The following is a 23374-nucleotide window of genomic DNA, read 5'->3' as shown; positions in this document are numbered from 1 at the left end:
ACTGACCAGATTCTGGGATTAGAGAGTTAGGAGTTAGCATCTGATCCTATCCATCCCCTGAGTAAATCAGATTCCACAGGGAGCTGCTCTAACTCTGCACTGCAATATCTTGACATGCAGAATGAAAAATATTTATCAGAATATTTCCTGGTGCAACATCTGGAGCGCTGAGTGAGGTTAGCTCCCTGTCCCACTTTTCACCTTAAATTCTCTCCCCTCCCAGGCTCTGCACCCCCAGCCAGGGCTCGGTCGTCCTAGCCTGGGTTCTCCTCCCCCTCGCCAGCTGATCTCCTCCCCCCCCCCCCCCCCCCCCCCCCCCCAATGCTGGCTGATCTCGACCCCTCCCTCGCTGGAGCTCTTGCCCTCTTTGCCGGGGCTCTCGCCCCCGGCCACCTCCCTCGCCTGGGCGCTCTGACCCCCTCACCAGGGCGTTCTGGCCTCCTTCCCGGGTGCTCTGGCCCCCTTGCCTGGGATCTCTGGCACCCCCTCGCCTGGGCGCTCTGACCCCCTCGCCTGGGATCTCTGGCACCCCCTCGCCTGGGCGCTCTGACCCCCTCGCCTGGGATCTCTGGCCCACCCTCGCCTGTCCGTTCTGGCCCCCTCGCCTGGCCGTTCTGGCCCCCTCACCTGGCCGCTCTGGCCCCCTCGCCTGGACGTTCCCGCCACCCTCGCCTGGGCGCTCTGACCCCCCTCGCCTGGGTGCTCTGACCCCCATCGCCTGGGCGCTCTGCCCCCCTCGCCTGGGCGCTCTGACCCCCCTCGCCTGGGAGCTCTGACCCCCCTCGCCTGGGCGCTCTGACACCCCTCGCCTGGGCGCTCTGACCCCCCTCGCCTGGGCGCTCTGACCCCCTCGCCTGGGCGCTCTGACCCCCCTCGCCTGGGCGCTCTGACCCCCCTCGCCTGGGCGCACTGACCCCCCTCGCCTGGGCGCTCTGACCCCCCTCGCCTGGGCGCTCTGACCCCCCTCGCCTGGGCGCTCTGACCCCCTCGCCTGGGCGCTCTGACCCCCCTCGCCTGGGAGCTCTGACCCCCCTCGCCTGGGTGTTCTTGCCCCCTCTCCCGGGTGCTCCGGCCCCCCTCGCCGGGGCTCCCACCTTCTCCCAGGACTTTTCCCGCTCCTATCACTCTATCTCATGCTCAGTTCCTGCATCTTCTTGTTTTGCTCTCTCTGCAAATGAACAGCAGGCAGAGCTGACCTTGCTGATCAGCCAATCTGAATAATATGGTGTTGTGGGGGGTGCACTGTCTGTGAAATGTTTCCACTCTGACCCACCTGTCCAAATTTGTCAGATTCTCATTCCTCTCATTGCTGAGTGCCACATACATACACTCTACCACACACTCTCTCCTTCTCACACTGTCTTTCAGGCACTCCCTCACCATTTCACTCTTGAATCTCTCAGACTCTCACTCATTCTTGCACATTATAACACTGACGTGCCCCCTCTCCCCCTGCCCTCTCCCAATGCCCCTCTCCCCCCTGCCCACTCTTCCCCCTGCCCACTCTCCCCCCTGCCCACTCTCCCCCCTGCCCACTCTCCCCCTGCCCACTCTCCCCCCTGCCCACTCTCCCCCTGCCCACTCTCCCCCTGCCCACTCTCCCCCCTGCCCACTCTCCCCCCTGCCCACTCTCCCCCCTGCCCACTCTCCCCCCTGCCCACTCTCCCCCCTGCCCACTCTCCCCCCTGCCCACTCTCCCCCCTGCCCACTCTCCCCCCTGCCCACTCTCCCCCCTGCCCACTCACCCCCCTGCCCACTCTCCCCCCTGCCCACTCTCCCCCCTGCCCACTCTCCCCCCTGCCCACTCCCCCCCTGCCCACTCTCCCCATGTCCCCTCTCCCCCGCCCCTCTCCCCCGCCCCTCTCCCCCGCCCCCTCTCCCCCGCCCCCTCTCCCCCCGCCCCCTTTCCCCGCCCCCTCCCCCCCGCCCCATCTCCCCCCGCCCCGTCTCCCCCCGCCCCCTCTCCCTCGCCCCCTCTCCCCGCCCCCTCTCCCCCGCCCCCTCTCCCCCCGCCCCCTCTCCCCCCGCCCCCTCTCCCCCGCCCCCTCTCACCCTGAACCCTCTCCCCCTGCCCCCTTTTCCCACTGCCCCCTCTCCCCCTGCCTCCTCTCCCCCTGCCCCCTCTCTCCCCTGCCCCCTCTTCCCCCTGCTCCCTCTACCCCCTGCCCCCTCTACCCGCCTGCCCCCTCACCCGCCTGCCCCCTCTCCCCCCTGCCCCCTCTCCCCCCTGCCCCCTCTCCCCCCTGCCCCCTCTCCCCCCTGCCCCCTCTCCCCCCTGCCCCCTCTCCCCCTGCCCCCTCTCCCCCCTGCCCCCTCTCCCCCCTGCCCCCTCTCCCCCCGCCCCCTCTCCCCCCGCCCCCTCTCCCCCCTGCCCCCTCTCCCCCCTGCCCCCTCTCCCCCTGCCCCCTCTCCCCCGCCCCCTCTCCCCCTGCCCCCTCTCTCCCCGCCCCCCCCTCCCCACCCCCCCTCTCCCCGCACCCCCTCTCCCCGCCCCCCCCCCCTCTCCCCGCCCCTCCCTCCCCCCTCTCCACCTCTCCCCGCCCCCCCTCTCCCCTCTCCCCTGCATCCTCTCCTCCACATTTGGGTTGTGTGGGTGAAACCCACGCAGATACGGTGAGAATGTCCAAACTCCATACGGACAGTGACCCGGGGCCGGGATCAAACATGGGACCTCAACGCCGTGAGGCAGCAGTGCTAACCACAGCGCCACTGTGCTGCTCACTTGCTCTCATGTTCACTCGCTCACTTTCACTCTCATTCTCATGCTGACTTCCTTGCTTCTCATACTCGCTTTCTCACGCCTGCTCGGTCTCTCATGCCTGCTCACTCTCACGCCTGCCGGCTCTCTCACTCCTGTTCGCTCTCTCACTCCTGCTTACTCTCTCACGCCTGCTCACATTCTCAAGGCTGCTCGCACTCTCACACCTGCTCGCGTTCTCACACCTGCTCATTCCCTCACGCCTGCTCACTCCCTCGTGCCTGCTCGATTTCTCATGCCTGCTCGCTCTCTCATGCCTGCGCTCTCTCACGCCTGCTCGCACTCTCAAGCCTGCTCGCTCTCCCACGCCTGCTCACTCTCTCACACCTGCTCGCTCTCTCACGTCTGCTCACTCCCTCGTGTCTGCTCGCTCTCTCGCGTCTGCCCACTCCCTCGTGCCTGCTCGATTTCTCACACCTGCTCGCACTCTCAAGTCTACTCGCTCTCCCACGCCTGCTCGCTCTCTCGCGCCTGCTCGCTCTCTCGCGCCTACTCGCTCTTTCGCGCCTGCTCGCTCTCTCACGCCTGCTCGCTCTCTCGCGCCTGCTCGCTCACTCGCGCCTGCGCCCTCTCTCACGCCTGCTCTCTCTCTCAAGCCTGCTCCCTCTCTCATGCCTGCTCCATCTCCCACGCTTGCTCGCACTCCCACGCCCGCTCCCTCTCTCACGCCCGCTCGGTCTCCCACGCCCGCTCGATCTCCCACGCCCGCTCGATCCCCCACGCACGCTCGATCCCCCACACCCGCTCGATCTCCCACGCCCGCTCGATCTCCCACGCCCGCTCGATCTCCCACGCCCGCTCGATCGCCCACGCCCGCTCGATCTCCCACGCCCGCTCGATCTCCCGCGCCCGCTCGATCTCCCGCGCCCGCTCGCTCTCCCGCGCCCGCTCGCTCTCCCACGCCCGCTTTCTCTCTCGCGTCTTCTCGCTCTCTCGCGTCTGCTCACTCCCTCGTGCCTGCTCGATATCTCACGCCTGCTCGCACTCTCAAGCCTGCTTGTACTCTCAAGCCTACTCGCTCTCCCGCGCCTGCTCGCTCTCCCGCGCCTGCTCGCTCTCTCTCGCGCCTGCTCGCTCTCCCGCGCCTGCTCGCTCTCTCGCATCTGCTCACTCCCTCGTGCCTGCTCACGCCTGCAAGCCTGCTCGCTCTCTCGCGCCTGCTCGCTCTCTCACGCCTGCTCGCTCTCTCGCGCCTGCTCGCTCTCTCGCGCCTGCTCGCTCTCTCGCGCCTGCTCGCTCTCTCAAGCCTGCTCGCGCTCTCGCGCCTGCTCACTCTCTCACGCCTGCTCGCTCTCTCACGCCTGCTCGCTCTCTCGCGCCTGTTCGCTCTCTCGCGCCTGCTCGCTCTCTCGCGACTGCTCGCTCTCCCGAGCCTGCTTTCTCTCTCACGCCTGCTCCCTCTCGCACGCCTGCGCCCTCTCGCACGCCTGCGCCCTCTCTCACGCCTGCTCTCTCTCTCAAGCCTGCTCCCTCTCTCTCAAGCCTGCTCCCTCTCTCATGCCTGCTCTATCTCCCACGCTTGTTCGCACTCCCACGCCCGCTCGCTCTCCCACGCCCGCTCGCTCTCCCACGCCCGCTCGCTCTCCGACGCCCGCTCGCTCTCCCACGCCCGCTCGCTCTCCCACGCCCGCTCGATCCCCCACACCCGCTCGATCCCCCACACCCGCTCGATCTTCCACGCCCGCTCGATCTCCCACGCCCGCTCGATCTCCCACGCCCGCTGGATCGCCCACGCCCGCTCGATCTCCCACGCCCGCTCGATCTCCCGCGCCCGCTCGATCTCACGCGCCCGCTCGATCTCCCGCGCCCGCTCGATCTCCCGCGCCCGCTCGATCTCCCGCGCCCGCTCGATCTCACGCGCCCGCTCGCTCTCCCGCGCCCGCTCGCTCTCCCACGCCCGCTTTCTCTCTCGCGTCTTCTCGCTCTCTCGCGTTTGCTCACTCCCTCGTGCCTGCTCGATATCTCACGCCTGCTCGCACTCTCAAGCCTGCTTGTACTCTCAAGCCTACTCGCTCTCCCGCGCCTGCTCGCTCTCTCGCGCCTGCTCGCTCTCTCGCGCCTGCTCGCTCTCTCTCGCGCCTGCTCGCTCTCCCGCGCCTGCTCGCTCTCTCGCGTCTGCTCACTCCCTCGTGCCTGCTCACGCCTGCAAGCCTGCTCGCTCTCTCGCGCCTGCTCGCTCTCTCACGCCTGCTCGCTCTCTCGCGCCTGCTCGCTCTCTCAAGCCTGCTCGCGCTCTCAAGCCTGCTCACTCTCTCACGCCTGCTCGCTCTCTCACGCCTGCTCGCTCTCTCACGCCTGATCGCTCTCTCGCGCCTGCTCGCTCTCTCGCGACTGCTCGCTCTCCCGAGCCTGCTTTCTCTCTCACGCCTGCTCCCTCTCGCACGCCTGCGCCCTCTCTCACGCCTGCTCTCTCTCTCAAGCCTGCTCCCTCTCTCTCAAGCCTGCTCCCTCTCTCATGCCTGCTCTATCTCCCACGCTTGCTCGCACTCCCACGCCCGCTCGCTCTCCCACGCCCGCTCGCTCTCCCACGCCCGCTCGCTCTCCCACGCCCGCTCGCTCTCCCACGCCCGCTCGCTCTCCCACGCCCGCTCGCTCTCCCACGCCCGCTCGCTCTCCCACGCCCGCTCGCTCTCCCACGCCCGCTCGCTCTCCCACGCCCGCTCGCTCTCCCACGCCCGCTCGCTCTCCCACGCCCGCTCGCTCTCCCACGCCCGCTCGGTCTCCCACGCCCGCTCGATCTCCCACGCCCGCTCGATCTCCCACGCCCGCTCGATCTCCCACGCCCGCTCGATCTCCCACGTTTGCTCGATCTCCCACGCCCGCTCGCTCTCCCACGCCCGCTCGCTCTCCCACGCCCGCTCGCTCTCCCACGCCCGCTCGCTCTCCCACGCCCGCTCGCTCTCCCACGCCCGCTCGCTCTCCCACGCCCGCTCGCTCGCTCTCCCACGCCCGCTCGCTCTCCCACGCCCGCTCGCTCTCTCACGCCCGCTCGATCTCCCACGCCCGCTCGATCCCCCACGCCCGCTCGATCCCCCACGCCCGCTCGATCCCCCACGCCCGCTCGATCCCCCACGCCCGCTCGATCCCCCACGCCCGTTCGATCTCCCACGCCCGCTCGATCTCCCACGCCCGCTCGATCTCCCACGCCCGCTCGATCACCCACACCCGCTCGATCTCCCGCGCCCGCTCGATCTCCCGCGCCCGCTCGATCTCCCGCGCCCGCTCGATCTCCCGCGCCCGCTCGATCTCCCGCGCCCGCTCGCTCTCCCACGCCCGCTCTCTCTCTCGCGTCTTCTCGCTCTCTCGCGTCTGCTCACTCCCTCGCGCCTGCTCGATATCTCACGCCTGCTCGCACTCTCAAGCCTGCTTGCACTCTCAAGCCTGCTCGCTCTCCCGCGCCTGCTCGCTCTCTCTCACGCCTGCTCGCTCTCCCGCACCTGCTCGCTCTCTCGCGTCAGCTCACTCCCTCGTGCCTGCTCACGCCTGCAAGCCTGCTCGCTCTCTCGCGCCTGCTCGCTCTCTCGCGCCTGCTCGCTCTCTCAAGCCTGCTCGCGCTCTCGCGCCTGCTCACTCTCTCACGCCTGCTCGCTCTCTCACGCCTGCTCGCTCTCTCGCGCCTGTTCGCTCTCTCGCGCCTGCTCGCTCTCTCGCGACTGCTCGCTCTCCCGAGCCTGCTTTCTCTCTCACGCCTGCTCCCTCTCGCACGCCTGCGCCCTCTCTCACGCCTGCTCTCTCTCTCAAGCCTGCTCCCTCTCTCTCAAGCCTGCTCCCTCTCTCATGCCTGCTCTATCTCCCACGCTTGCTCGCACTCCCACGCCCGCTCGCTCTCCCACGCCCGCTCGCTCTCCCACGCCCGCTCGCTCTCCCACGCCCGCTCGCTCTCCCACGCCCGCTCGCTCTCCCACGCCCGCTCGCTCTCCCACGCCCGCTCGCTCTCCCACGCCCGCTCGCTCTCCCACGCCCGCTCGCTCTCCCACGCCCGCTCGCTCTCCCACGCCCGCTCGCTCTCCCACGCCCGCTCGCTCTCCCACGCCCGCTCGATCTCCCACGCCCGCTCGATCTCCCACGCCCGCTCGATCTCCCACGTTTGCTCGATCACCCACGCCCGCTCGCTCTCCCACGCCCGCTCGCTCTCCCACGCCCGCTCGCTCTCCCACGCCCGCTCGCTCTCCCACGCCCGCTCGCTCTCCCACGCCCGCTCGCTCTCCCACGCCCGCTCGCTCTCCCACGCCCGCTCGCTCTCCCACGCTCGCTCGCTCTCCCACGCCCGCTCGCTCTCCCACGCCCGCTCGCTCTCCCACGCCCGCTCGCTCTCCCACGCCCGCTCGCTCTCCCACGACCGCTCGTGCTCCCACGCCCGCTCGCGCTCTCAAGCCCGCTCGCGCTCTCATGCCTGCTCTCACCCTCACGCTTGCTCGCACTCTCACGCCTGCTCACTCCCTCACACCTCCCCTCTCGCTCACGCCTGCTCGCTCTCTCGCCCCTCCTCGCTCTCTCACGCCTGCTCGCACCATCACGCCTCCCCTCTCGCTCACGCCTCCCCTCTCGCTCACGCCTCCCCTCTCGCTCACGCCTCCCCTCTCACTCACGCCTCCCCTCTCGCTCACGCCTCCCCTCTCGCTCACGCCTGCTCGCTCGCTCACGCCTGCTCGCTCGCTCACGGCTGCTCCCTCTCTCACGGCTGCTCCCTCTCTCACACCTGCTCGCTCTCTCACCCCTGCTCGTATTCTTACACCTCGCTCTCTCGCCCCTGCTCGCATTCTCACACCTGCTCGCTCTCTCATGCCTGCTCACTCTGTCACACTTGCTCATGTTTTCATGCTCACATGCTCTCTCATGCTTGCTCTCTTACATTCGCTCACAAGCTCTCATGCTCACTCGCGCTCAACTTGCACTCACGCTCTCTCACTGGCGCTCACTCACTTGCTCTCACGCTCGCTCATATTCACACTGCTCTCACACTGACTCTCTGCTCACTTTCTTGCTTGCTCATGATCTCAGGCTTTCTTGCTCTTTCTCGCTTTAATAATCGCTTGCTTGCCCATTCGCTTGCTTGCTCATTCATGTTTGCATGTTCTCTCACGCTCACTCACTTGCTCATAGGCTCGTTTGTTCTCTTACTCCCTTTCACGCTCTCTCACGCTCTCTCACTCCCTCTCACTTCCTGTCATGCTCTCTGGCTCCCTCTCCAGCTTGCTCCCTCGCTCCAGCTTGCTTGCTTTCTCACGTTCGCTCTTGCTCTCTCATGCTTGCTCTCGCTCGCTCTCACACGCTTATGCTCACTCTCATGCTGACTCTCTCACACTTGCGTGCTCTCTCTCTTGTGCTCGCTCTCTCGGGCACTCCTGCTCGTTCTCTCCTGCTCGTTCTCTCCAGTGCTCGTTCTCTCCTGCGCTCGTTCTCTCCTGCGCTCGTTCTCTCCTGCGCTCGTTCTCTCCTGCGCTCGTTCTCTCCTGCGCTCGCTCTGTTGCGCTCACTCTCTCCTGCGCTCGCTCTGTTGCGCTCGCTCTCTCCTGCGCTCGCTCTGTTGCGCTCGCTCTCTCCTGCGCTCGCTCTCTCCTGCGCTCGCTCTCTCCTGCGCTTGCTCTGTTGCGCTCGCTCTCTCCTGCGCTCGCTCTGTTGCGCTCGCTCTCTCCTGCGCTCGCTCTCTCCTGCGCTCGCTCTCTCCTGCGCTCGCTCTCTCCTGCGCTCGCTCTCCTGCGCTCGCTCTGTTGCGCTCGCTCTGTTGCGCTCGCTCTCTGTTGCGCTCGCTCTCTGTTGCGCTCGCTCTCTGTTGTGCTCGCTCTCTGTTGCGCTCGCTCTCTGTTGCGCTCGCTCTCTGTTGCGCTCGCTCTCTGTTGCGCTCGCTCTCTGTTGCGCCCGCTCTCTCGCGCTCGCTCTCTCATACTCGCTCTCTCTCGTGCTCGCTCTCTCTCGTGCTCGCTCTCTCTCGTGCGCGCTCTCTCTCGTGCGCGCTCTCTCTCGTGCGCGCTCTCTCTTGTGCGCGCTCTCTCTCGTGCGCGCTCTCTCTCGTGCGCGCTCTCTCTCGTGCGCGCTCTCTCTCGTGTGCGCTCTCTCTCGTGTGCACTCTCTCTCGTGCTCGCTCTCTCTCGTGCTCGCTCTCTCGTGCTCGCTCTCTCGTGCTCGCCCTCTCATGCTCGCTCTCTCTTGTGCTCGCTTTCTCGGGCACTTCCTCTCACGCTCGCTCACTAGCTCTCTTGCGCTTGCCCACTTGCTCTCACTTTTGCTCACTCACTCTCACGCCCTCACTTGAACTCTCTTTGCTCACATGCACATTCTAAACCTGTGTACACAGACATAAATAGGAGCAGGAGTTAACCATTTGGCCCCTCGAGCCTGATCCGTTATTCCACAGGATCATGGCTGATTTTCTAGCTCAACTACAGCTTGCCGCCAATCATCATGTCCCTTAATTCCGTGAGAGAACAAAATTCTATTGATCTCAGCCTTAAATATCCACAGTCCTTTGAGGTAGCGAATTCAGCGATTCACAATCTTATGACTGACAAAATGCCTCCTCGTGCTAGAAATGGCTTAACCAAGTGGAAAATTTCTCCTTGATTCCAATTGACTCTGTCAAATGCTGCGTTGATGTCAATGGCAATCGCTCACACCTCACCTCTGGAGTTCATCTCTGATATTTGAGCTAAGACTATAAAGAGGTCAGGAGCGGAGAAGCCTTGGCATTTCACAAACTGAGTGTTGTAAGCAGGTTATTGCTGAGTAAGTGTCGCTTGACTGACAACAACCCCTTCCATCACTTTTCTGATGATTGAGAGTAAAATGATGGGGCGGTAATTGGCTGGGTTGAATTTGTCCAGCTTTTTGTCTGCAGGACATACCTGGACAATTTCCCGTATTACTGGGTAGATGTCAGTGTTGTAGCTGTGCTGGAACGGCTTGGCTAGGGGCATGGCTAATTCTGTAGCACGAGTCTTCTGTACATAGGAATATAGGAATTAGGAGCAGAAGTGGGCAATTCAGCCCCTCGAGCCTGCTCCTCCATTCATATCATGGCTGATCTCTTCCTGGTCTCAAATCCACATCCCCACCTGTTGCCCATGTCCCTTTGACCCAATTTTTTTTATCAGAAAAAAATCTATCGCCTTCTTGAAACCATTTAATGACTCCGATTCCACCGCACTATGGGACAGTGAGTTCCACAAATTTACCACCCTCTGCGAGAAGTAGTTCCTCCTCATCTCAGTTCTAAATCTACTGCCTCTCAACCTATATCCGTGACACCTCTTTCTAGGTTGCCACACAAGGGGTAATATTTGGTCCACGTTTACTTTATCAATCCCATTTAGTATTTTATACACCTTGGGCAGCACGGTGGCGCATGGTTAGCACGGCTGCATGTGCCACTGAAGACCCGGGTACGATCCCGGCCCCGGGTCACTGTCCGTGTGGAGTTTGCACATTCTCCCCTTGTCTGCGTGGGTTTCACCCCCACAACCCAAAGTTGTGCAGGGTAGGTGGATTGGTCACACTAAATTGCCCCTTAATTGGAAAAAAATAATTGGGCACTCTAAATTTTAAAAAAAGTATTTTATACACCTCGATGAGATCCCCTCTCATCCTTCTAAACTCCAGCGAGTATAAGCCCAAACTTTTTAATCTCTCCTCATATGTCAACCCTTCATCCCCGGAATCAATCTGGTGAACCTCCTCTGAACTGCCTCCAACATAAGGGCAGCACGGTAGCACAGTGGGTAGCACTGTTGATTCACAGCACCAGGGTCCCAGGTTTGATTCCTGGCTTGGGTCACTGTCTGTGCGGATGTCTGCATGTTCTCCCCGTGTCTGCATGGGTTTCCTTCGGGTGCACTGGTTTCCTCCCATAAGTCCCGAAAGACGTGCTGTTAGGTAATTTGGACGTTCTGAATTCTCCCTCTGTGTACCCGAACAGGTGCCGGAATGTGGCGACTAGGGGCTTTTCCCAGTAACTTCATTGCAGTGTTAATGTAAGCCTACTTGTGGCACTAAAGATTATTAAAAATATCCTTCCTCAAATAAGGAGATCAAAACTGGACACAGTACTCCAGATGTATACTCACGAACACCCTATACAATTGCAACAATCTCTACTTTTATCCTCCAGTCCTTTTGGAATAAACGCGAACATTCCATTTGCCTTTTTTTTTTAATTTATAGTACCCAATTATTTTTTTTTCAATTAAGGGGCAATTTAGCATGGCCAATCAATCTAACCTGCACATCTTTGGGTTGTTGGGGTGAAACCTACGCAGACGTGGAAAGAATGTGCAAACTCCATACAGACAGTGACCCAGGGCCGGGATTCAAACCTGGGTCTTCAGCGCCGTAGGCAGCAGTGCGAACCACTGTGTCACGTGCTGCCCCATTTCCCTTTTTAATTACATGCTGTACCTGCATACCGACTTTCTGCGATTCATGAACAAAGACACCCAGATCCCTCTGCCCAGACGCATCTTGAATCTGTTTACCATTTAGATAATTTGCCGTTTTAATTTTGCGCTCAGAATGGATAACTGCATATTTATCTACATTAAACTCCACCTGCCAAACTTTGGCCCAATCTCCTCGCTTATCTATATCCGTCTGTAAAATCTTTTATCTCCTCTTCACTGCCTGCTTTCCCACCTATTTTAGTACCATCTGCAAATTTTGCCAAGTTACAATTTGTCCTTACTTGCAGATCATTTATATAGATTGTAAACAGTTGATGTCCGAGGACTGACCCTTGCGACACCCCACTAGTTTCAGTTTGCCAGCCAGAGAAAGACCCATTTATCCCGACCCTCTGCTTTCTGTCAGTCAGCCAATTCTCAATTCAATCTAGTACTCTACCCCCAATCTCACCTTCTGGGATCAGTCTTTTATGTGGCACCTTATCAAGCACCTTCTGGAAGTCTAGATATACCACATCCACAGGTTCCCCATTATCCCCCTTGCTGGTTACGTCCTCAAAGAACTCAAGCAAGTTTGTCGAGCATGACTTACCCTTCATAAAACCATGCTGACAATGGTGGATTGAGCTTTGTCTTTCCAAATGTTCAGTCATCTCCTCCTTAATGATTGATTCCAGCAACTTCCCCGGTACTATTGCTGTAGTGTCATCGGGGCCCATAAGCTTTGCAGTACCTAATACTTTCGGCTGTTTCTTGGAATGAATCAAATTGGCTGAAGACTGACATCTGTAATGCTGGGGGCCTCCGAAGGAGGTCGAGATGGTTCATTCACCAGGTACTTCTGGTTGTAGATGGGTGAAAATGTTTCAGCCACAATTTGCTGGACTCCCACATTATTGAGGATGGAGATATTTATGGAGCCTTCTCCTCCAGTGAGTTGTTGAATGGTCCACTACCATTCATGGCTGGATGTGGCCGAGTGCAGAGCTGAGACCTGATCCATTGGTTGTGGAATCACTTAGCTCTGTCTAGTACTTACTGCTTATGCTGTTATGCACACAAGTAGTCCTGTGTTGTCGCTTCACCAGGTTGACATCTCACTCTTAGGAATGCCTGGTGTTGTTCTCCTGCAATCTTCATTGAACCAGGGTTGATTTCCTGGCTTGGTGGTAATGGTAGAGTAGGCATATGCTGGGCCATGAGGTTACAGATTGTTCTGGAGTACAATTTTGCTGTTCCTGACACAGCACTTCATGGATGCCCAGTTTTGAGTTGCTAGATATGTCCTATTTAGTACGGAGGTAGTGCCACAGAGCCTGATGGAGTGTGAAAACAGGGCTTTGTCTCCACAAGGACTGTGTGGTGTTCACTCCTACTGCTACTGTCATGGATAGATGCATCTGCAATAGGCAGGTTGGTGAGGATGAGGTCAAGTTGTTTTTTCCCTCGCCACTTGCCGTAGTCCCAGTCTAGCAGCTGTGTCTAATTTGTCCAGCTTGATCTGTAATGGTTCCAACAAGCTACCCTTGATGATGGACATTGAAGTACATTCTGCACGCTTGTTAACCTCAGTACTTAGTAGGGGCTGCTTTAGCATAGGGCTAAAGAGCTGGCTTTTAAAGCAGACCAAGGCAGGCCAGCAGCACGGTTCAATTCCCGTCTCAGCCTCCCCGAACAGGCGCCGGAATGTGGCGACTAGGGGCTTTTCACAGTAACTTCATTTGAAGCCTACTTGTGACAATAAGCGATTTTCATTTCATTTCATTTTCATTTCAAGTGATGTTCAACATGGAGGAGCACCAATTCATCAGCTGGGAGGAGTGGGAGGTGGTGGGGAAACAGTAAGTGGTAATTAGCAGGAGGTTTCCTTGCCCATGTTTGACCCAATGCCATTGAAACTGTTTCTTTCTCACTCCCTCTCTTTCTCTACGTATGTTCCATAAGCTTCTTCTGTAGTCTGCCCTTCTGGCTGTTTCCTTCCCTCTCTTTCCTATCACTCTTTCTCTCTTGCCTTCTGTCTCTTTTCCCCCTTTCTAATTCTCATTCTCTGTTCCTCTCATTCTCGTCACTCTCTCTCTTGACTCTTTTGTGCTTTGATTGGTTCTCGCCTAAGATATTTCCAATAGTCCCCATTTTACACAGCTGCCTGATTCCTTTATTCTAGTGCTGGGCTCCCTCCTCTCCTGCCCCATTTTGCTGCTTTTCTGTGGTGATGAAGGATTGATACATTAAATGTCTGCTCTGCTTTAGGAATTGTCCGGGGATCTTCATTCGCCCCCGCTGCAGCCGGCCAGTGCGAATGGGAGCAGTGGTCCAAAGCTGTACCACACGGAGAGCTGTGATGGGGAGATGACACTGGACAGTGCTCAGCTCAAGACTCTCTTCTCCCAGGGGTAGGTTCCCAGTCGCAGAAACGGCACCAACGGGAATCCACCATCTTGGTTTGTCTCCCCGACCAAGTACAACCTCACATGCTGGCAACTGACACACACAGATCCAACGTGGACAACAACAGGAAGCCCTCTGCTCATTGATGTCATCAGTACTGATGGGAATTGCTGGGCCACTCTGAATTACATTTTCACATTTTCCCCTTGTCAAACACTTACTGTAACACTTGGGAAATGGGAGATGCCCATTAAGAAATTGCACCACCCAATGTGATAGCACGGAGACCCACTGTAGAGGCGGGGCCCAGGTTCCATTTTCACCTTGCGCTGAATAAGCTGATCTCAGCCAGGGGAATCAGATGATCCGTTCCTTAGGGTTCAGGAGAGAGAATCGCCCGGTCTCCACTCCTGACTCCAGTGACTCACTGCTCCACCTAGACTGATGTCCTCATTCATGGGATATTGATGTCGCTGGCTGGGCCAGCATTTATTGCCCATCCCCAATTGCCCTTCTTGAACCGCTTAAATCCCTAAGGTGCAGGTACACCCACAGTGCTGTTAGGCAGGGAATTCCAGGATTTTGACCCAGTAACAGTGAAAGAACGGCGATGTATTACGGTAGCACAGTGATTAGCACTGTTGCTTCACAGCGCCAGGATCCCAGGTTCGATTCCCAGCTTGGGCCACTGTGCGGAGTCTGCACGTTCTCCCCGTGTCTGCGTGGGTTTCCTCCGGGTGTTCCGCTTTCCTCCCACTAGTTCTGAAAGACGTGCTTGTCAGGTGAATTGGACATTCTGAATCTTCTCTCTGTGCACCCGAATAGGCGCTGGAATGTGGCGACTGGGGGCTTTTCACAGTAACTTCATTGCAGTCTTGATGTAAGCCTACTTGTGACAATAAAGATTATCATACATTATAACAAGGTGGTGTGCGACGAAGAGGGGAACTTGCAGGTGATGGAGTCTGCTGCCTTTGTCACAAGAACATTAGAAATAGGCATAGAGCCAGGCCATTCGGCCCATTGAGCCTGATCTGCCATTCAATAAGATCATGGCTGATCTGACTGTGGTCTTATCTCACTGCACTTTCTTGCCCCCCCCCCCTACAACCCCCATCATAACCTTTGACACCCTTGTCAATGAAAAATGTCTCACTCAGCCTTGAATACATTCAGCGATCCAGCCTCCACTGCTCCCTGGGGAAATTCCTCCTCATCTCCGTCTTAAATGCAAGACCCTTTTTTTAAAAACTGTGTCCCTTAGTTCTAGATTTTCCTATGAGAGCATCTACCCTGGTGAGCCCCCTTAGAATCCTTTGTGTTTCGAGAAGCTCACCTCTCGTTCTTCTAAACTCCTGTGAGAGTAGGTCCAACTTGTTCAACGTTTCCTCATAAAGACAAGCCCCTTCACCTCAAGAGTCAGCAATGAACCGACTCAAAGTGCAGCCCCACAAACACCAGACACAGTTGTGTCAAGACCCTAATTGGAAGAGACTCAATACGTTAATTCTGTTTCTCTCTCCACAGATGCTGCCAGACCTGCTGAGTTTATCCAGCGTTTTCTGTTTTTGTTTGCATTTGGAAAGTTGATTTTGGAGCTCTCTGTTTGATTCGGAAGTGATTATTGATCCAGGGCAGTTTTCTGGCTGGAAGGAGAGGTTAAAATAAAGCCCCTCAAGCACGTGCGTTGATTGCTCTTCATATCTATCGTTCCCTTTCCCTCCCAACAATAAACATCATCTCTCTGACATTCCTGACCCTCTCTCTCTCTCTCTGTCTCCAGTTCTATTGGGGAGTCACCATGGGAGCTGGAGCTGTTTGCACTGCAGGAGAGTAACGCAAAGCTGGTACAGGCACTGCATGAATCAAACGTCACCGTTGAGCAATGGAAAAAACAGTTGACGGCTTACAAGGAGGAGACAGACAAACTGCGAGACCGGGTGAGACCCTTGGAGCAGGGGGAGACTGTCGGGCTGAGGAGGGGGGAGCTGCATGAAGGGAATTCTCCATTCTTGCCCCTGTATTCCCGACGTTGATGTGCTCATTCTGTGCCAGCTTGGTGCCTGGCCCCAGACTATGGGTACGTTGTGCACAATAAGGGTCAGATGATCATACACAGAAACTCTGTTTTTGCTGCTGTCAGCAGACAGTGACACCAATACCGGAACATCACAGTTCATTGCTGGAGTCAGCTGTGTTCTGATACACAGGACACAAATCCCCAACCGACACCCACACACCCACCCCTCGTTACTGCCACTCAGATGTTATTCAGTTCATAGATAAATTACCAAATGTCTCTGAACTCAGCAGCTAATCGTTGTTCATATTTTTCTCTCCATCCCACTCGCCCTCCCCAATATCTGCATTCCTCATTTCCCCTCCACCCTCTCCATAACTCCCTCTTCCCCATCCCCTCTCCCTTACTCCCTCCCACTCTGCCCTCCAACACCCAACTCAATCCACCCTCCCCACCCACTGCCCTTCCCCTCGCACGCGCCTCTCCCCTCGCACGCAACTCTCCCCACCTACTGCCCTTCCCCTTGCACGTGCCCCACCCCTCGCACGCGCCCCATCCCTCGTACGCACCCCACCTCTCGCACGCACTCCTCCCCTCGCCTGCACCCCTCCCCTCGCACACACCCCACCCCTTGCACGCGCCCCTCCCCTCGCCCGCATGACCCCCTCTCCTCACACGACCCTCTCCTCACACGACCCCCTCTCCTCACACGACCCCCTCTCCTCACACGACCCCCTCTCCTCACACGACCCCCTCTCCTCACACGACCCCCTCTCCTCACACGACCCCCTCTCCTCACACGACCCCCTCTCCTCACACGACCCCCTCTCCTCACACGACCCCCTCTCCTCACACGACCCCCTCTCCTCACACGACCCCCTCTCCTCACAACCCTCTCCTCACACGACCCCCTCTCCTCACACGACCCCCTCTCCTCACACGACCCCCTCTCCTCACAACCCTCTCCTCACACGACCCCCTCTCCTCACACCCCTCTCCTCACACGACCCCCTCTCCTCACACGACCCTCTCCTCACACGACCCCCTCTCCTCACACGACCCCCTCTCCTCACACGACCCCTCTCCTCACACGACCTCCTCTCCTCACACAACCCCCTCTCCTCACATGACCCACTCTCCTCACACGACCCCTCTCCTCACACGACCCCTCTCCTCACACGACCCCTCTCCTCACACGACCCCCTCTCCTCACACGACTCCCTCTCCTCACACGACCCCCTCTCCTCACACGACCCCCTCTCCTCACATGACCCCTCGCCTCACACGGCCCCCCTCCCAATGCCCCCACTGCCCATAACCCCCACTGCCCCAAACCCTCCCACCTCTCCCACTGCCCACTCGCCCCACACTGTTGCCACCCTGACTGCCCCCTCCCCCCCCACTAAATCTTCCCCCCATTATCCCCTCCCCCCACTAACCCCTCCTCCCCACTAACTCCTCCCCTGACCCCCATTAATCCTTCCCCGCCCACTAACTCATCCCCTCACTACCCCTCCGCTCCCACTTCTCACTCCCCCCTCCCCTGCAACTCCCTCTGACTGTTACCCCATTCCCATTAACCTTCTGACCCTCCCTTTCCCCGCCCTCCGCCACTACCCCGCCCTCTGCCACTACCCCGCCCTCTGCCACTACCCCGCCCTCCGCCACTACCCCACCCTCCGCCACTACCCCGCCCTCCGCCACTACCCCGCCCTCCGCCACTACCCCGCCCTCCGCCACTACCCCGCCCTCCGCCACTACCCCGCCCTCCGCCACTACCCCGCCCTCCGCCACTACCCCGCCCTCCGCCACTACCCCGCCCTCCGCCACTACCCCGCCCTCCGCCACTACCCCGCCCTCCGCCACTACCCCGCCCTCCGCCACTAACCCCGCCCTCCGCCATTACCCCGCCCTCCGCCACTACCCCGCCCTCCGCCACTACCCCGCCTCCGCCACTACCCCGCCCTCCGCCACTACCCCGCCCTCCGCCACTACCCCACCCTCCGCCACTACCCCGCCCTCCGCCACTACCCCGCCCTCCGCCACTACCCCGCCCTCCGCCACTACCCCGCCCTCCGCCACTACCCCGCCCTCCGCCACTACCCCGCCCTCCGCCACTACCCCGCCCTCCGCCACTACCCCGCCCTCCGCCACTACCCCGCCCTCCGCCACTACCCCGCCCTCCGCCACTACCCCGCCCTCCGCCACTACCCCGCCCTCCGCCACTACCCCGCCCTCCGCCACTACCCCGCCCTCCGCCACTCCCCCGCCCTCCGCCACTCCCCCACCCTCCGCCACTCCCCCGCCCTCCGCCACTCCCCCGCCCTCCGCCACTCCCCCGCCCTCCGCCACTCCCCCGCCCTCCGCCACTCCCCCGCCCTCCGCCACTCCCCCGCCCTCCGCCACTCCCCCGCCCTCCGCCACTCCCCCGCCCTCCGCCACTCCCCCGCCCTCCGCCACTCCCCCGCCCTCCGCCACTCCCCCGCCCTCCGCCACTCCCCCGCCCTCCGCCACTCCCCCGCCCTCCGCCACTCCCCCGCCCTCCGCCACTCCCCCGCCCTCCGCCACTACCCCGCCCTCCGCCACTACCCCGCCCTCCGCCACTACCCCGCCCTCCGCCACTACCCCGCCCTCCGCCACTACCCCGCCCTCCGCCACTACCCCGCCCTCCGCCACTACCCCGCCCTCCGCCACTACCCCGCCCTCCGCCACTACCCCGCCCTCCGCCACTACCCCGCCCTCCGCCACTACCCCGCCCTCCGCCACTACCCCGCCCTCCGCCACTACCCCGCCCTCCGCCACTACCCCGCCCTCCGCCACTACCCCCGCCCTCCGCCACTACCCCCGCCCTCCGCCACTACCCCCGCCCTCCGCCACTACCCCCGCCCTCCGCCACTACCTCCGCCACTACCCCGCCCTCCGCCATTACCCCGCCCTCCGCCACTACCCCGCCCTCCGCCACTACCTCCGCCACTACCCCCGCCCTCCACCACTACCTCCGCCACTACCCCGCCCTCCGCCACTACCCCGCCATCCGCCACTACCCCGCCCTCTGCCACTACCCCGCCCTCTGCCACTACCCCGCCCTCTGCCACTACCCCGCCCTCTGCCACTACCCCGCCCTCTGCCACTACCCCGCCCTCCGCCACTACCCCGCCCTCCGCCACTACCCCGCCCTCCGCCACTACCCCGCCCTCCGCCACTACCCCGCCCTCCGCCACTACCCCGCCCTCCGCCACTACGCCCGCCCTCCGCCACTACGCCCGCCCTCCGCCACTACGCCCGCCCTCCGCCACTTTGCCCGCCCTCCGCCACTTCGCCCGCCCTCCTCCACTTCGCCCGCCCTCCTCCACTTCGCCCGCCCTCCGCCACTTCCCCCACCCTCCGCCACGTCCCCCACCCTCCGCCACGTCCCCCGTCCTCCGCCACGTCCCCCGCCCTCCGCCACATCCCCACCCTCGGCCACTTCCCCGCCCTCCATCACTGCCCCGCCTTCCTTCCCCCCTTCTTCCCTTGCCCCCCTCGACCCTGGCCCCCCTCGACCCTGGCCCCCCTCGACCCTGGCCCCCCTCGACCCTGGCCCCCCTCGACCCTGGCCCCCCTCGACCCTGGCCCCCCTCGACCCTGGCCCCCCTCGACCCTGGCCCCCCTCGACCCTGGCCCCCCTCGACCCTGGCCCCCCTCGACCCTGGCCCCCCTCGACCCTGGCCCCCCTCGACCCTGGCCCCCCTCGACCCTGGCCCCCCTCGACCCTGGCCCCCCTCGACCCTGGCCCCCCTCGACCCTGGCCCCCCTCGACCCTGGCCCCCCTCGACCCTGGCCCCCCTCGACCCTGGCCCCCCTCGACCCTGGCCCCCCTCGTCCCTGGCCCCCCTCGACCCTGGCCCCCCTCGACCCTGGCCCCCCTCGACCCTGGCCCCCCTCGTCCCTGGCCCCCCTCGTCCCTGGCCCCCCTCGTCCCTGGCCCCCCTCGTCCCTGGCCCCCCTCGTCCCTGGCCCCCCTCGTCCCTGGCCCCCCTCGTCCCTGGCCCCCCTCGTCCCTGGCCCCCCTCGTCCCTGGCCCCCCTCGTCCCTGGCCCCCCTCGTCCCTGGCCCCCCTCGTCCCTGGCCCCCCTCGCCCCTTGCTCCCTGTTCCCTTGCTAACCAACGTTTCCGCCCATCCTCCCTTGTCCCGTTCCCCCTCCCCCTCTCTCACCCATGCCCCTTCTTCCGCTCCGCCTTCCATCCCTTGCCCCTTGCTAACCTCTCTCCTACTGACACACCATTTGCTTCCAACCACTCTCTGTCACCCCTTTCCCTTAACCCCTCTTTCCAACCTGCATTCCCGCTCGTTCCCCAGATTATTGAGCTCGAGTCACAAGGTGAGGCTGTTGTAACTGTTGCAACTCATAACACAGATCTGAGCCAATCAGTAGAAGAGCTGGAGACCCTGTTAAAGGAAAAAGAGGAGGTAACCTCTCTGCACTGACACTCTCGGGACAATAACCTCACTGCTCTGACATCACTGAAACTCTCAGGACAATAACCTCACTGCACTGACATCACTGACACTCTCGGGACAATAACCTCACTGCTCTGGCATCACTGACACTCTCAGGACAATAACCTCACTGCTCTGACATCATTGACACTCTCGGGGTAATAACCTCACTGCTCTCACATCACTGAAGCTACGGGGTAATAACTTCACTGTTCTGACATCACTGAAACTCTCTGGGAAATTACCTAACTGCTCTGACATCACTGAAACTCTCGGGACAATAACCTCACTGCTCTGACATCACTGATACTCTCGGGGTAATAACCTCACTGCTCTGCCATCACTGACACTCTCGGGACAATAACCTCACTGCTCTGACATCACTGAAACCCTAGGGGAAATAACCTCACTGCTCTGACATCACTGAAACTCAGGGCAATAACCTCACTGCTCTGACATCACTGACACTCTCTGGGTAATAACCTCACTGCTCTGACATCACTGACACTCTCTGGGTAATAACCTCACTGCTCTGACATCACTGACACTCTCTGGGTAATAACCTCACTGCTCTGACATCACTGAAATTCTCGGGGTAATAACCTCACTGCTCTGACATCACTGACACTCTGGGTAATAACCTCACTGCTCTGACATCACTGGCACTCTCAGGACAATAACCTCACTGCACTGACATCACTGACACTCAGGGCAATAACCTCACTGCTCTGACATCACTGAAAGTCAGGGCAATAACCTCACTGCTCTGACATCACTGATGCACTGTGGGTAATAACCTCACTGCTCTGACATCACTGACATTCTCGGGGTAATAACCTCACTGCTCTGACATCACTGACACTCTCAGGGTAATAACCTCACTGCTCTGACATCACTGACACTCGGGGCAATAACCTCACTGCTCTGACATCACTGACACTCGGGGCAATAACCTCACTGCTCTGACATCACTGACGCTCTCGGGGAAATAACCTCACTGCTCTGACATATTGACACTCTCAGGACAATAATCTCACTGCTCTGACACCACTGACACTCGGGGCAATAACCTCACTGCTCTGACATCACTGAAACTCTCAGGGTAATAACCTCACTGCTCTGACATCACTGACACTCGGGGCAATAACCTCACTGCTCTGACATCACTGACACTCGGGGAAATAACCTCACTGCTCTGACATCATTGACACTCTCAGGACAATAATCTCACTGCTCTGACATCACTGACACTCTCGGGGTAATAACTTCACGGCTCTGACATCACTGAAACTCTCTGAGAAATTACCTCACTGCTCTGACATCACTGAAACCCTAGGGGAAATAGCCTCACTGCTCTGACATCACTGAAAGACACTCTCTGTGTAATAACCTCACTGCTCTGACATCACTGACATTCTCGGGGTAATAACCTCACTGCTCTGACATCACTGACACTCTCTGGGTAATAACCTCACTGCTCTGACATCACTGAAATTCTCGGGGTAATAACCTCACTGCTCTGACATCACTGACACTCTGGGTAATAACCTCACTGCTCTGACATCACTGGCACTCTCAGGACAGTAACCTCACTGCACTGACATCACTGACACTCGGGCAATAACCTCACTGCTCTGACATCACTGAAAGTCAGGGCAATAACCTCACTGCTCTGACATCTCTGACACACTTGTGGGTAATAACCTCACTGCTCTGACATCACTGACATTCTCGGGGTAATAACCTCACTGCTCTGACATCACTGACACTCTCAGGACAATAACCTCACTGCTCTGACATCATTGACACTCTCAGGACAATAATCTCACTGCTCTGACATCACTGACACTCGGGGCAATAACCTCACTGCTCTGACATCACTGAAACTCTCAGGGTAATAACCTCACTGCTCTGACATCACTGGCACTCGGGGCAATAACCTCACTGCTCTGACATCACTGACACTCGGGGCAATAACCTCACTGCTCTGACATCACTGAATCTTTTGGAGTAATAGCCTCACTGCTCTGACATCACTGACACTCTCAGGACAATAACCTCACTGCACTGACATCACTGACACTCTCTGGGTAATAACCTCACTGCTCTGACATCACTGACAGTCTCGGGACAATAACCTCACTGCTCTGACATCACTGAAGCTCTCAGGACAATAACCTCACTGCTCTGACATCACTGACACTCTCGGGACAATAACCTCACTGCTCTGACATCACTGACACTCTCGGGGTAATACCCTCACTGCACTGACATCACTGACACTCGGGGTAATGACCTCACTGCTCTGACATCACCGACAGTCTGGGGAAAATAACCTCACTGCTCTGACATCACTGACACTCAGGACAATAACCTCACTGCTCTGACATCACTGACACTCTCGGGACAATAACCTCACTGCTTTGACATCACTGACACTCTCGGGACAATAACCTCACTGCTTTGACATCACTGAAACCCTCGGGGTAATAACCTCACTGCTCTGAAATCACTGAAACTCTCCGGGAAATAACCTCACTGTCTGACATCACTGAAACTCTCGGGGAAATAATCTCACTACTCTGACATTACTGAAACTCTCGGGGTAATAACCTCACTTCACTGACACTCGGGGCAATAACCTCACTGCTCTGACATCACTGACACTCTCAGGGTAATAACCTCACTTCTCTGACATCACTGACACTCGGGGCAATAACCTCACTGCTCTGACATCACTGAAACTCTCGGGACAATAACCTCACTGCACTGACATCACTGACACTCTCGGGGTAATAACCTCAGGCTCTGACATCACTGACACTCGGGGCAATAACCTGACTGCTCTGACATTACTGAAACTCTCGGGGAAATAACCTCACTGCTCTGACATCACTGAAACTCTCGGGAAATAACCTCACTGCTCTGACATCAGTGATACTCTCGGGAAATAACCTCACTGCACTGACATCACTGACACTCGGGACAAAAACCTCACTGCACTGACATCACTGACACTTTCGGGGTAATAACCTCACTGCTCTGACATCACTGAAACTCTCGGCACAATAACCTCACTGCTCTGACATCACTGATACTCTCGGGGAAATAACCTCACTGCACTGATATCACTGACACTCTCGGGACAATAACCTCACTGCTCTGACATCACTAAAACTCTCGGGACAATAACCTCACTGTTCTGACATAACTGAAACTCTCAGGGTAATAACCTCACTGCTCTGACAGCATTGACGCTCTCAGGGCAATAACCTCACTGCTCTGACATCACTGACACTCTCTGGGTAATAACCTCATTTCTCTGACATCACTGA

At 59.5% G+C, this 23374-nt stretch overlaps 1 protein-coding gene across 3 annotated transcripts in view; it reads left to right on the top strand.

Moving 5' to 3' along the window:
* LOC140395065 (homer protein homolog 3-like) overlaps positions 1 to 23374 on the top strand; it is a 92923-nt gene that overhangs the window by 57895 nt on the left and 11654 nt on the right. For 2 of the 3 annotated variants that reach the window (XM_072482426.1, XM_072482424.1), the window contains 3 exons: positions 13402 to 13544; positions 15323 to 15479; positions 19899 to 20009. In XM_072482426.1, coding sequence (XP_072338527.1) covers positions 13402 to 13544; positions 15323 to 15479; positions 19899 to 20009 — 411 coding nt within the window. The remainder of the gene's footprint in view (positions 1 to 13401; positions 13545 to 15322; positions 15480 to 19898; positions 20010 to 23374) is intronic. The other variant, XM_072482427.1, reaches the window with a different exon arrangement.

Source organism: Scyliorhinus torazame, chromosome 18 (genome assembly GCF_047496885.1).
Source record: "Scyliorhinus torazame isolate Kashiwa2021f chromosome 18, sScyTor2.1, whole genome shotgun sequence".
NCBI lineage: Eukaryota > Metazoa > Chordata > Chondrichthyes > Carcharhiniformes > Scyliorhinidae > Scyliorhinus > Scyliorhinus torazame.
Note: the sequence above shows the minus strand (reverse complement) of the source record. Positions and strands in the feature narration are given on the sequence as shown.